This window comes from Squalius cephalus (assembly GCF_949319135.1).
Source record: "Squalius cephalus genome assembly, chromosome: 20".
Taxonomy (NCBI): Eukaryota; Metazoa; Chordata; class Actinopteri; order Cypriniformes; family Leuciscidae; genus Squalius; species Squalius cephalus.
In genome coordinates this window covers 10,339,106-10,353,744 of record NC_137141.1, presented here as the reverse complement: position 1 = coordinate 10,353,744, position 14,639 = coordinate 10,339,106, and the positions used below count along the sequence as shown (strand labels likewise).

Sequence of the window (14,639 nt, the reverse complement as noted above, 5' to 3'; positions counted from 1 at the left end):
TGGGTGACGCACAGAAGCTAGGGGAAAACACGGTTTGTCAAACCATTCGTAAAGTGGTCCTCGCTCTGCAGGAGTAGGCCTACATGAAAAGTTTCATTAATAGTGTTCCCCGGACATTTATCGACCATGTCCATAAAAGAGGGCTTTTATAAAATTGCCAGTAAGATATATTGATAGGGTGACATCACATGAACACTTTTTTTTAAGCAAATTTCACAAGTGTATACAATATAATACATGTTAAGAATTATTTTGAATTTTTTTTTTTATTATTAAACTTCTGTTAATCTTTTGATAGGATTCCCAAGTCATTGCATGTATGCAGTCTATTGCTCCAATCTCCACTGCTCTAGGGGAACATGAGGCAGATTATGTTAATAGGAAGTCCTATCACAGCCATAATGTTCAGAGAGATGATGTGAATATGTGAGATGATTATTTTCTGTGAGATGAATCTTTAAATTAATAGTAACATTAACAGATATAACAATGATCTACTAAACATTTCATCTGCAGACGACTTGTGGTCATGAACATATATGATCAAGTTTGGATGCCAAATGGCCTGGCTCCATGCAGTGCTTGTCTCACGAATTTTCCGTGAGTCTGTGTTGTGTCAGCACTTTGAGGAAAGCAAGTTAAATTTGGTACAATACAAAACATTGTTAATTTGAACTGAGATAGAAAAACCTACACAATAACCCCCTATCATGACCCTCAGATAGGGCCACAGCACCGCTTCAGTGTGGCCCTCAGTAAAACCAGAGTGAAGATCGAGATGACCTTTGGCATCCTAAATGCACGTTTCAATGGTGTTCGGCCCTTAAGAGTCACCAGAGCGGGCATCACAGATAGTGGCTGCATGTGCCATTCTGCACAATATAGCCACCAGTAGAAAGGAGTGAGAAACACCACAAAACCAGCTTCTCCCCGATGACACTGACCCCATCACACTTGACCACCCAGCTGGTGCAGATGTAGATGCAATCACCATACAATATTACACTTAATAAAAGCACATTGAAACTGCAGATATGTCTCAAACTGTTTTATTGGTTTTGTGGGATGAGAGGGAGAAAGAGAGCAAGAGAAAGTTGCATTAATAAATATTCATACTAAAGTGTTACTTGGTTAAATAAGTTATACTAATATATATATACATACTGAGATCAGTTTTATCCAGCTGTTTGATTTTGTTTGGAGCCTCCTCAGCTCACAGTCAGCTCCTTTAGTGTGCAGTCTAGTTCAAGACTCCTTTAGTGTGCAGTCTAGTTCAAGACTCCTTTAGTGTGCAGTCTAGTTCAAGACTCCTTTAGTGTGCAGTCTAGTTCAAGACTCCTTTAGTGTGCAGTCTAGTTCAAGACTCCTTTAGTGTGCAGTCTAGTTCAAGACTCCTTTAGTGTGCAGTCTAGTTCAAGACTCCTTTAGTGTGCAGTCTAGTTCAAGACTCCTTTAGTGTGCAGTCTAGTTCAAGTCTCCTTTAGTGTGCAGTCTAGTTCAAGACTCCTTTAGTGTGCAGTCTAGTTCAAGTCTCCTTTAGTGTGCTGTCTAGTTCAAGACTCCTTTAGTGTGCCGTCTAGTTCAAGACTCCTTTAGTGTGCAGTCTAGTTCAAGACCCCTTTAGTGTGCAGTCTAGTTCGAGACTACTTTAGTGTGCAGTCTAGTTCGAGTCTCCTTTTGTACAGGGCCCTGACTGAGTCTGTTTCCACCTGAAACATAATTCCACCACAAACATGATCATTACAAGTTTTCTGGAGGCTCATCAAAATCACAAAAAGTTCCTTGACTTCCTACAAACACAGGACTGACTGTAATTTATGTCAAGGGTTTTAAATCCTTACCTTGTTCACATTTCTTCTGAAGGCCATTGAGGTAGAGGCCTCAGTTTCTGGGGCAGGTTGTGAAAAATCCTACAATAAAAGAGATGTGTAAGGGCCAGTCCCTTTATGCCACACATTCAAATGTTTTCCATAATAAAAAGCCTATGCATTCACCTCAGCAACTGTCTGAGAACACACAGACAGTGTCTTCATCATTTCCTCCACCCTAATAAATAAAAATAGGCCAATATAAAGCATAACTGTTGAAAAGCAGGTTATGTTTGGTGTTCTGTCTGCTGCACACTGACCTCTGTGTGGGAGACTGTGTGTGTGTGTGTTGGCTTCAACAGGGACACTGTATTTCCCTCTGCAGAACATAGAGTCAGCCATATTTAAAACTTAAAAAAGTAGTAATGTATTGCACACATACCCAGTGTTACTTGCTTAGAGGAGCCAGCACCAGGGTCAGATTGTACAGCACCTGTAATCCCATCCATAATCGGCCGTCCCTTATTGCCTACTCAGAGCCAACTCCTCCGCCAGTGTATTCTGGTTTTCTGAATTTAACTCTTTATTTCTGTTTTCTGCAAACAAGTGTTTGTGATAAAATGTTCACAAAAATAATAAAAGGTTGTGGTAAATACTCACCACTTTGAATTATATTTTTATATTTTGTCTTTATCTGCTGCCAAGAACATTTGGAGTTGGGGTTGCATCTAAAAATCAATGAATATTAATTTTTCTTAGTACCGGTACATGCACATTTTTATATATTATGAAAATAGGCTATAGGCTATATTACACGTAAAGGCTACACATACATACATAATTTTACATAAATATAGAACGTATTTGTTTAACTTACACATTAACAATCAGCAATCTTTCTCCAACAGTCTTCTCTTGCTTTGGCAGCAGAGACCGTATTGTTTCGAGCTTGAAATACATATTTAAATTCATCGTAATTATGAATGATTATCTCTTGCTCCTCCGCGGAAAAATCGCGATCCGCGATTGGTTGTTCAGTGTCGACGTCACTCTTTTATGTGCACGCGCGCGTGGAGTAATCATAGCTTGAGGATCAAAGCCTGAGTTGACAGAGAAAGTTGATGAGCTGCATCATGGTACCAATAAAGCCTGATTGCATCGGTTTGGTTTTGTCAACTCAAAACTTATCCTGTAACCCCGAGTTTGTTCAGCTACCTTCATGGTACAGGCCCCAGGTCATATTTCACCCCAAAATCAAACTGACTAAAATAATAAATAAATAAGACATTACATTTTACTTTTATGCACTGTATCTTTATTTTGACAATTTAAAAAATATATATTTTTTCAAAAACTTTATTTTGATAATTAAGCACATTTTCTTCCATAATTCCCATTACTGTAACATGAAACAAAATAAAATTTTCATTCATGTAATATGAAAACAAAAACGTATTATTTTGATTGTGTTGTTTATTTGTATTTTAATGTCACAATGGGAAAAGGGTGAAATATGAGCCAGACCGGAGAGATTCACCCACAACAACAGCGGCACATAATGCACACGTGTTTTATTAGAAAAGTTGATTTGCAGAACACTGCATTTGTACATCTTTACAGATATTAACATTTTAGTGCATGCTGTAAAATAGCTTTCATTGGTTTTGTATACAGCAGCTACACATACAAAAGAATACAAACGTGACAGAAATATACAGTCCATTATACAAATTTACACCCAGGCACAATTCTCTCTTCAACACAATTCTCTCTTCAACATAATTACAGTCAAACTGAACTCTTACACATCTCTGTAATTAGCATTACCGACACCATCAATATACAAAATATTTACAATACTTATCACTAGAGCACTTATGGCATTTCTGCTACACAGAGGTCTCTTGCTCCACATGAGACACTGGGTTTGATGGGAGAAATGTTTCTGTCTCTTCCTGTGTTCCAGCATCCTCCTTTACGTTCCCATTTATTTCTTTATGACCATCAATCTGTCAGAAGCAGTTTTACTACAGTAAAATCACCCAAAGCAACAAGGCATTTTATTGTGGAGTCACAGTAGCGTCTTACCTTGTGTCGAGGATGGGACGTGCAGCAAGCGCTCGGCTCCACAAGCTTGTGCAGAAGGGAACGTGCGGTTCTCACCACCGGATACACTGTGCCAGACGCCACATCGTCTGCTTTTGTTCGGCCTTGCAGAAGAAAATGTTTTGCATATATATATATATAAATAATAAAACTGTATTTTTACATTTTCTAAAGATGTAATGGGTGCTTGCCCATTGTAACACTCAACACAATAATGCAAGGGTGTTGTAGGTGGTCGCCACAGTTTTTATTTATCAGTGTTATTTTACTATTTTGAATTTTGATTTTATTTTTATAATTTTAATTTGAGCAATTTTAAGTTCTTTTGTCACTTTATATTTCTAGTTTTAGTCACTTCAACGTATTTTTTTCAGTTAGTTGACAAGGCAACAATTCTAATATTTATGTTTTTCATTCATTTTTTTATTTCAGCTTTATGCTAACACTTCACAATAAGGTTTCATTAGTTAACATGAACTAACATTGAACAACAATAATTCTACATAATTTATTAATATTAGTCCATGTTAATTTTTTTTACTTTTACTAATCAAAAGTTGTATTTGCTAACATTACTTAATGCACTGTGGACTAACATGAACGAACCTTTACTAACATTAATAGAAATTAATGTTTTAAAAATATATTGCTTTTTATTAGTTCATGTTAGTTAATGCATTTACTAATGTTAACTAATGAGACCTTATTGTAAAGTGTTATCCACTTTATTTCAATTTACACTATTTTTAATAGTTTGAGTTAACCATAACACTGGTTGCTACAGAGTGGTTGGCCTTTCCGAGTCTAAGCGTGTGATTTCTCTATTGTAAATCTAGTCCACAAGACTAAAGGCCAGATTTACTAACAGCTTGCCCCAGTGCAAACTCTCTTTTGGAGTTAAAAAACATCTGAATTTACTAAAGACAAGCAGCGGAAAATCAGCGCTGAAAAGGTGTGGACAGGGTTATTTCTGTGGCTGATCTTATTGCATACGCATTTGTAGGAGTTTCCCTTTCAGACTTATATTTATAGGAGGAGAGTATTTAAATCAATCATACAAGGTGATTTACTAAGGTTTGCGCTAGTCAATTTACTGGTATTTGCGCCATTATTTACCACCCAAAAAAAGCATGTCTTAAACCAGACGCTAATTCACGCTGTAATATAATACTATCAGAAGCTCTTGAGGTGAATGTTTCTCACCTGTCATGAAGCTGATAATGAGTCCGATAAGCACCACAGTGGAGGAGTTGAGCGCACTGTACCACATGTAGGACAGAGAGTAGAAGCCGTGCAGCCCTACAGGTCTGCTGAAAAACAGAAAAGACATTTCAATTCTTTCCCTCAACAGATGCATCTACATTACACTGCATGGTACAGATCTACAAGTCACCTGGCAGCATCTATGATGGTGATGTTGTCAGGGCCGGCTTCTCCTGTGTTAGTAAAGTTGAATGGAGGAACTACAGAACTGGACATCCGAGACAAAAAGCCACCAATGCCAACCCAGAAAGCTATGAGCAGACCTGCAGCAAGTCCCGTTACAGCTCCCTGAATGAGAAAGAGAAAACGTCCTTATTTATGTAAAAAATGATTTAAGCTTATTTCCACAACAGAATAAAAACATTAAAGGTAATTAATTATGACATTTTATCTCACAAATCTCACAATTCAGATCTTATAGCTAAACTCGTAATTGTGGAAAAAAAAAAAACGTCAAAATTGTGAGTAAAAACTCTGAATCACAAGAAATAAAGTCAGAATTTTGAGATATAAAATCACAATTGCAAGAAAAAAGTCAGAATGGCAAGATGTAAACTTGGAATTGCGAGAAATAAACTCAGAATTGTGAGATAGAAACTCACAATCAATAGAAAAACCCATTCGGATTCCAATCAATTCGGAAATAAGTCCGAATTGTGAGCTAAAAATTTAACTTTTTATTTTTTAAGTGCTGGAAACAAGTTTCTCTAGAAGTTTGATGGTTTGATGAATTGAAAGAAGGAACTTACAATGCTATTGGCGCATGGGAAAAAGATGCCGAGACAGAACAGGCCGAGCAGTGGCCCACCGACCATCCCGAAGATACTGAGAGCAGCCTGGAAGCGAAACACACAACTAGAGGTTAAGTAAGCGATAACATACATCCAGCTGTTTGCTATCGCAAAACTAACCCTGACAGGATGATTGTGCCGGGTCTTGTATTATCTGGTTTATTTTGCGATAACAACAGACTGGATGTACATTATTCTGCTTATTACATGATTGATTCGAGTTCAAATCTTTTATTATCTTATTAAACCGCAAAGTTTCTGTGAAGAAGTAGTTCCGCGATTTTTCAGGCCAGACGAATGAACAAGTTCAAACAAAGTGGACATTTAAGGGATAGTGTTTCACTTATTACCCAGATTTTCCCTAAATAAATAAAGATGGAAACATGAAACATTGAAATGAGAAGAAACCGTTTTAAAATATCTCCTTTTTATTAACCCATTACAGTGTACAAAGCAAGCAATCGTTCTAACAAGATGAACATTTATAAACTCGCAATTCTGAAAAAAGTCAGAATTGTGAGATAAAAAGACGTTGTGTGCGTTTTTAAGCATTGTGGTTTAAAAACAAGTGATTTTAAACAGTTGAAGCGAAAGAGAACTAATTTCGCTATATGTGCTCGCTGTGAGTTTGTTTCTGAGCGATATCTGAGAGACACGTACACATTAAGCCGCTGATCAAAGAGCGTGCGAGTACTGAATTTTTTTTTTGCCACCAAATTGGGCTTCAACGATTAAATACACACACTTATGTGTCCAAATGCCCGTCTTTGTAAGTGTCCTAGTAAACACAGTCAGTTATATCTTAAGTGAACGTAAACAGTTGAGAAAGAAATAAAGAGAAAGCTATGAGCAGACCTAAGGGCTATGTGTAACAGAATATTGGATCCATGCATTTGGTCTTAAAGTGACAGCAGCCTAATAAACCTGCTGACGTCTGTCATTAATGTTAATCAAACAACAAAAGAGAGAAAATCTCTCACTGCTCTTGACTGAATCACTTTTGTAACTTTAATAAGAATTAATGTTTTTTTTAAATTTACACAGACAGGATACATTTTTGATTTCTTAAAATAAGCTGATTACAGCAATAATTCATCAGCGCTTATAAAAGCATGCATGCTTACCTGAAGAACTGAACTGTTCATCAAATGGACGACATAAGCCATAGCCAGACATATAATCCCATATGATACGGCTGGATGAGGAATATAATCATCCATTATAAACATGCTCACTGAAAGCTTCATTTGATCACTTTGAGCAAAAGGGGAAATCAGATGAAACATATTCTATCATTGTGTATCAGTGGGAAGACAGAAATCATTTCAAATAAAGAGCTAAACATTCAAGATAATGTCTCACCCAGCATCTTCGAGAGCAGAGTGGCTCTGGCCTCCGTCATTGAGTAATGGGGTTTGATCAGATCCATTATGGTCACCGTGGCCAGAGAGTTCAACGCTGAGGATATTGTACTGTGAATGACAATGAGAACATTTCCGTTTTATTTTACAAATAAAGTTTACTTTTTACATTTTTAAGCATGCTTGTGCACCGACAATTGTCTTTAGCTGTATCTCTGCAGAATGTAAGTTTATTATAGAGACAAAAGTAAACAAAGCAGATTTGCATGAATATGCACTACCATTTAAAAGTTTGAGTATGCTTTTATGTGAAAGAAATTAAACTGATCAAAAGTGACAGTAAAGACATTTATATCCATTTCAAATAAATGTACTTTTGAACTCTCTATTCATCAAAGAATCATTTTCAGAATAAATTTTCTACAAACATACGAAGCAGCTCAACTCTTTTCAACATTAATAATAATTAATGTTTCTTGACTCAAATCAGCATATTAGAATGATTTCAAAAGGATCATATGACACTGTAGACTGGAGTAATGATGCAAAAAAAAAAAAAAAACAGCTTTGATCACTGCAATAAATTACATTTGAATATTTACATTTATGCATTTAGCAGATCATTTTGCATTTCATTATTTTTGGGTGGCATTTTGATTATTCAAAATCATTCTCATTGAACATTTCCATTAGATTCTTACTATAATAGTCATTTTTCTTTTACTTAAATATGATTTGTGAAATATGATTGCGGGTTAATAATGTTACCTGAGAGATGCACTGAACAAACACGCCACAAACAATCCAGGAAGTCCAGGGAAGTTTTGTAACATGTCCATGACAAAGTAGAGCACCATCTATAAAGTCAAAGAACACCATAGAAATTCACTATTCCATTCAGGAGCTATATATGGAGTCTGTTGTTCAACTAGAAGATCATTGTAAATGCGGTACTAGTTTGGTGCTGCTAACCTGGTCTTTGGAAGTGATGTACTGCTGTTCTAAAGGGCTGTTGTTACCGTAGCAAGCGTACATGACCAGCCCCATGAGACAACTGAGCATTAAGGCCAGCTGAAGACACGGAAACACCATATAGCAGGACCTGCACGAGAATTACGACACATAAGTAAGAAGAACAGCTCTAAAGTTCATCTGAGAGTCTTTGGGGTCTGGTAAAAGAAGCGCTTACATGACGGCTTCTTTCTCCGTGCGAGAACTGAGGTACCTCTGAACCTGAGCCTGGTTCACTCCATAGAGAGACAGCATCAGGAACACTCCTCCAACTCCTAACGTCCAGAACGTGTGTCTCACCGTTGGGTCAGGATTCAGGCTGAACAGACAGAGTCAGTCAACTGGAGAAATGACTGAGTATCAACACAATATCATTCATGTGTGTAGCACAAACAGTACAGGATGAGTTACATGTCTAGATTTAATACTTAGGATTTGAGGTTTGTTTCTCTCAGTTCGTTTCACTACATGTGCTGAGGCAGTCGGAAGAGGTCTAAATTTAGAAATGTCTCAAGGTCAAAACTTGGTATTAAAGCGAGAAGTCATTTAGTACAGGGGTTTTTAACCTCAAGAAAAATAGAAGCAGAAAATATATTTGTTAGGGAAGGTAAAAGTTAACACATTACACTAAGATATTAAATGAATGCAATGTAATAATTTAACACATTGACCAATTTCAAGTTTCAGGCAGATAGAAATGAGATGAACATCACAATTATTTTATTTATTAACTTTTTTTAGAATATTACATTTTTTAGTAGTGCTGTAAAATAGATTGATTGCGATTAATCACATCTAAGATAAAAGTTTGTTCATATAATATGTGTGTGTGTATATATATTATGTTATATATATATATATATATATATATATATATATATATATATTATGTTATATATATATATATATATATATATATATATTATGTTATTGTTATATATATATATATATATATATATATATATATATATATATATATATATATATATATATGCGTGTGTAAATATAAATAAATAAATATCTATATCTATATATCTATATCTATATATATATATACACACACACACACACACATAAACAAATGTTTATGTTAGATGCGATTCATCGATTTGACAGCACTAATATTTATTTAAACATTTTTAACAGTCCTAGTTTTAACAGTAGAAAATAGTTTATCTGCTTTGGAACAATATTGTGAAAAGTGGTTAGTATATGTGACCCTGGATCATAAAACCAGTCACAAGTCGCATGGGTATATTTGTGGCAATAGCCAACAATACATTGTATGGGTCAAATTTATCGATTTTTCTTTTATGCAAAAACTCATTAGGATATTAAGTAAAGATCATGTTCCATGAAGATATTTTGTACATTTCCTACCGTAAATATATAAAACATTTATTTTTGTGAGTGAATGCAACACAATCGAGAACATAAATTGACAATTTTAAATGCGATTTTTTTCAATGTTTTGATTTTTTTGCACCCTCAGATTTTCAAATAGTTGTATTAAGGTCAAATATTATCCTAACAAACCATACATCAATGGAAAGCTTATTTATGCAGCTTTCATGTGATGTATACATCTCAATTTCAAAAAATGTACCCATGTGACTGGTTTTGTGGTCCAGGGTCACATATATACATTTCAATTTATCTAACATTAAAAGGATAGTTCTCCCAAATATGAAAATTCTGTCATCATTTACTCACCCTCAAGTTGTTCCAAACCTGTATGAATGTCTTTCTTCTGCTGAACACAAAAGAAGATATTTTGAAGAATGTGGGTAACCAGACAGTTGATGAACTCCACTGACTTCCACAGTATGGAAAAAAATACTATGGAAGTCAGTGGAGTTCATCAACTGTCTGGTTACCGACATTCTTAAAAATGTCTTCCTTTGTGTTCAGCAGAAGAAAGACATTCATACAGGTTTGGAACAACTTGAGGGTGAGTGAATGAATGAATGAATGCAGCATTTATATAGCACTTTCATATGTACTAATGTACACTCATGTCTGGGTTCTCTCCTCAACCACCAGTTGTTTGCAGCATCCCGGATGAAGTGACCGCAGCCACAGTACAAAGGCGCCAGTGCGCTCACCACACACCAGCTATAGTGATGGAGCCAATTCTTCAGTGGATGGGGGTGATGAGGAGGCCATGATTGATAAGGGCCAAATGGAGGGAATTTGGCCAGGACACCAGGGTTACACCCCTACTCCCAGGGTTGCCCCTAAACCCACCCCTACGAGAAGTGCCATGGGATTTGTAATGACCACAGAGAGTCAGGTCTTCGGTTTAACGTTTCATCTGAATTGTGGTGCTTGTTACCATATATTGTCCCCATCACTATACTGGGGCGTTAGGACCCACACAGACCACAGGGTGAGCACCCCCTACTGGCCTCACTAACACCTCTTCCAGCAGCAACCTGGTTTTCCCAGGACATCTCCCACCCAGGGACTGACCAGCCCTGCTTAGATTCAGTGAGCATTGAGCAACCAGTCTTGGGATACAGAGTGAAATGGATGTGGCTGTAAATGATGACAGAATGGTGAACTATCCCTTTATTATTAATAATAATAATAATAATAATAATAGTAAAAAGGTTAACTGCCAACTTAACACAAAGTAAATATTAAAAGGAGGGCCTAATCTCAAAAGGGGATCATCGTAATATTTAGGGGGCCCTGACTTCCCGATTCAGTAGATGCGTTTATCCAAAGTGACTTGCTCTGGAGCAACCTTGTGGTTAAATGTGCAATGCCAGCCACACCAAACCAGTTCAAGTGAACTTACTCGAAGCCAGAGATGCGTCCACCGTCTCTGACTTTAACCCAGGTCTCAGACAGACCACCAGCCTGCTGAACGCCCACAATGATGACGGCCAACTGACCAATAAACATGACTACTGTCTGAAAAACATCGGTCCACACCACGGCCTTCAGCCCACCCTACCAGGAGGACAAACATGCTAAAATCATTACAGCTTCTTTCAGACAATGAAAACAAACTAGCAAATTAAAATGGATTGACGTATAAATGTTTAGATGTAGTGCAAGCTGATGAAAGTTTACAAAGACAGACATTTTTTTCATGCACTGATGAATTGTATGTAATCTGTAAAGTAAATTCATATCGTGTTGACCTTAAATAACAAAAAAAAAGATCTTACCAGTGCCGTATATAGAGTGCAGACTAACCCAGTTGCCAGTACTGCTCCCCATAAATGAAAACCAGTAACTAGAGACAGACATATGTCAAAGCAGAGACATTTATGTATTAAATATAATGTTAATATTGGAAATTTGTTGCAACATTATACCTGCATTCAGTGCAAGAGCTGGTGTATAGATGCCAACACCCACATAAATGACCTGCAAAAAAGACCCACACAGTAACTCTCTGAGCCATTGAATGCATTAAATATGCAAAAATGAAACATTTATTTCACAACAGAGATGCTAGAGCTTACCATCTGAAAAATAAACGTAACAGTGCCACATATACGGACGGCTTTACAGAAGCGCAGCTCCAAATACTGCAGGCGAATGAGACGTGAGCATGTTTAATAAAGGCATCAATGACAAAAGAACATGTTAGTGGTGCAAAAACTCGCCTAGAGTGTTGTTATGGGGTTACTAGGGTGGTCTCTAAATAATATGTGTACCTGATAAACACTGGTGAGATGCAGTCTGTAGAACACAGGAATGAAAATGTGTGCTGGTATCAGGAGACCCAGAATATAAGAGCAGCCAATGAACCAGTACTGCGTGCCATTGGTGTAGACTTCAGCCGGCGTGCCAATGACGGCCACAGCCGACTGGAAGGTGGCCATGAGAGACAGAGAGAGCGGCAGGCACTTCATACTCCTGTCTGCGAACAGAAACTCTCGCGTGGTGCTCTGGCGACCTCCGGTGAAGGCGTAGTACAGCCCGATGGACATGGAGGCCACCAACAGCAACGCAAATATCACATAGTCAATAATAGTGAAGTACTTGGGTGCCGATGGATCCATACTGAGACTTCAGGCATGAAGCGTGATATTAAAGTCTCTGTTGCGTGATCAGGACAAAGGTCAAAGCCATCGGCCTGCAAATCTGATGACGACCTGAAACATGTCACACACACACACTGATAGAGCATTCAGTAATTACTCAATCAGGTTAGGATTTCATGTTATGCTAGTATGTTGACATTTAAAGTTGGCATCTATTTTTCAAATGCATGTTATGTGTATGGTGAACATTTCATACTGTATACGTCTCATTTGTATAATTAAAATTTTATAACTAGACCTTCTGATGAAAACTTTTGCAATCATTTAGTCTGCTGAAAGTCAACATTAAATGAAAATTCACGCCTATCTATTTTACAAAATGCATGTTACAGATCTTTTTGTGAATGATTGATCCATGTTTGCGTTTCATTTTTTTAACTTCTAGTCTAGACTTCAGACTTCTCTCTGGTGACGTTTGCAGGTCTTCTCTAATCATTTAGTCCGCTTAAAACTCGCCCTGAATGTTCACGTTTATCTGCATCTGCTTTTGAGTGCCACGCCCACATCTCAAAATCCATCCAATCAACAACTGATGCTTAGAATCAAGTTCCCGCCCTACATTTTTTCTTTTCGGATAATCTCGGATGCAAGTTACATCTGTCTCTACTTCGTTTTCATTGTGACTTTAAGAAAGTACCACTATACCACAGCACACTTACTGACCACTTTTTAGTGGCCTTAGTTCTAGGCATTTTTGGATAGATGCCTTGAATCAAACCAAGCAGCTCTGAGATGAATCACAACATTACAACATTTCAATTGAAGCAATAAAGTATTCGAAAAATCTGGAAATGGCGAAATATGACTGTGAACCTACCCGACGTCAACATGAAATCAAAAAGGACCCCATTCTATAACACATAGCTGGTATTATTGTGCAGAATTGCATCACCACTTCCTCTTATTTTTAACCCTAGTTACATTTCAACCAATTAGTAGTATAGAAACACATTTTTCACATCCAATCAATTTTCCAATTTCCATTTAATAAAATCACATCCCAGCCTCCATTTTAACTCATTGAATATCCTCTTCCCTTGGAAAATATGTCACATAGGCCTAATAAAATAATGACTTTGGGAGCAAACAATCTACGTCATCCCATTAAGTACTGTGAATTGAATTAGCATAAATAATATTTATTTTAAATACCATGTCTACAGTACTTTGTTTGATTGGTCGATCTCAATTCAAATATGTGCTGTATTGCAAAAATCAGCAATTATTATCTTTTTCTTTATGTTAAAATTGCAGATTAATGGCTTAAATATAACATCATTTAACAACCTCAGATCTCAAAGTGAGACTGTCAAGAAAGATTTAAACTACATTTACATATGTATGTATGCATATGTATGTAGGCTATATATCAAATTCTATACAGAATATAATTTTTACTTCAGAACCCAACAGTAATACTCTAAAAAGTACGGCCATATTGAAGTACCATGTTATATATCACAGTGCGATGGTATTAGCATGTGTTTTTAGGAGTCCAAGGGGTTAATAAAGGATGGGGAACACTTCTCTACCAGGCACTGCAGGGTTAACAGTTGCTGGCAGTTGTACTAGACTGCACAGAGACAAGACGCCACTAGATTGCAATTTCAACTTTACCCCAAATGCACTCCCTAGGACCATAATACATATAAAATTGTAAATATGTTAGCATTTGCTTAATGATCTACCCAGTTATCCCTACCATTAGTTAGTGAAATGTAATTTCACTTCCTTGTTATCGTTGGTTAGTTGTTGGACGCATGCTGTGTTCCTCATCAACACAAGCACAACCAGACCAGTGCGTTACATGTTTGCTCCACATGCAGGTGTCCTTACCTAAAGTTTCAATCAGATCAGATGGAGCTTCATACACTTCATGTGTCATCCGGGGGGCAGACAGTAAGTGAATCACTGTCAGTGTTTCACTAATACACTCCTCCTAGTGTGACAGTTGCCATGAAGGTTACAGACTTACTGAGCCACTTTATCACAGTCAAACACCTGTGCACCTTACAATTTACGATCTCTACTCAGTGATAGTTAACGTGTTTCCCACCACACACATATGCAGCTGTTTTTTCTTTTTCGATATAAAATTGATATGAAATAATAATATGCGCATTACAATACAAAATGCATCCACGTGGGGGAAAATAGAGCGAAGTAATGAACCCAGATTGCTTGGCTGCGCAAACAGCGCGCAGTGATGACGCTCTGGAGCGTGGTTTGTGTTTT

General features: G+C 37.0%; 1 protein-coding gene across 1 annotated transcript; it reads right to left on the bottom strand.

Moving 5' to 3' along the window:
• Positions 1–1,034: 1,034 nt before the first annotated feature.
• slc5a6b (solute carrier family 5 member 6) lies at positions 1,035–14,606 on the bottom strand. The gene is made up of 19 exons (XM_079853024.1): positions 14,241–14,606; positions 12,015–12,478; positions 11,820–11,885; positions 11,670–11,721; positions 11,520–11,587; positions 11,144–11,298; positions 8,519–8,659; positions 8,302–8,431; positions 8,098–8,186; positions 7,331–7,440; positions 7,093–7,163; positions 5,927–6,013; positions 5,308–5,465; positions 5,118–5,224; positions 3,897–4,018; positions 2,129–3,817; positions 1,995–2,046; positions 1,842–1,910; positions 1,035–1,709 (listed from the first exon to the last, which is right to left on the bottom strand). The coding sequence occupies exons 2-16, from the start codon at positions 12,360–12,362 to the stop codon at positions 3,698–3,700; spliced, it is 1,824 nt and encodes a 607-aa protein (XP_079709150.1). The 5' UTR covers positions 12,363–12,478; positions 14,241–14,606; the 3' UTR covers positions 1,035–1,709; positions 1,842–1,910; positions 1,995–2,046; positions 2,129–3,697.
• Between the last annotated feature and the right edge of the window lie 33 nt (positions 14,607–14,639).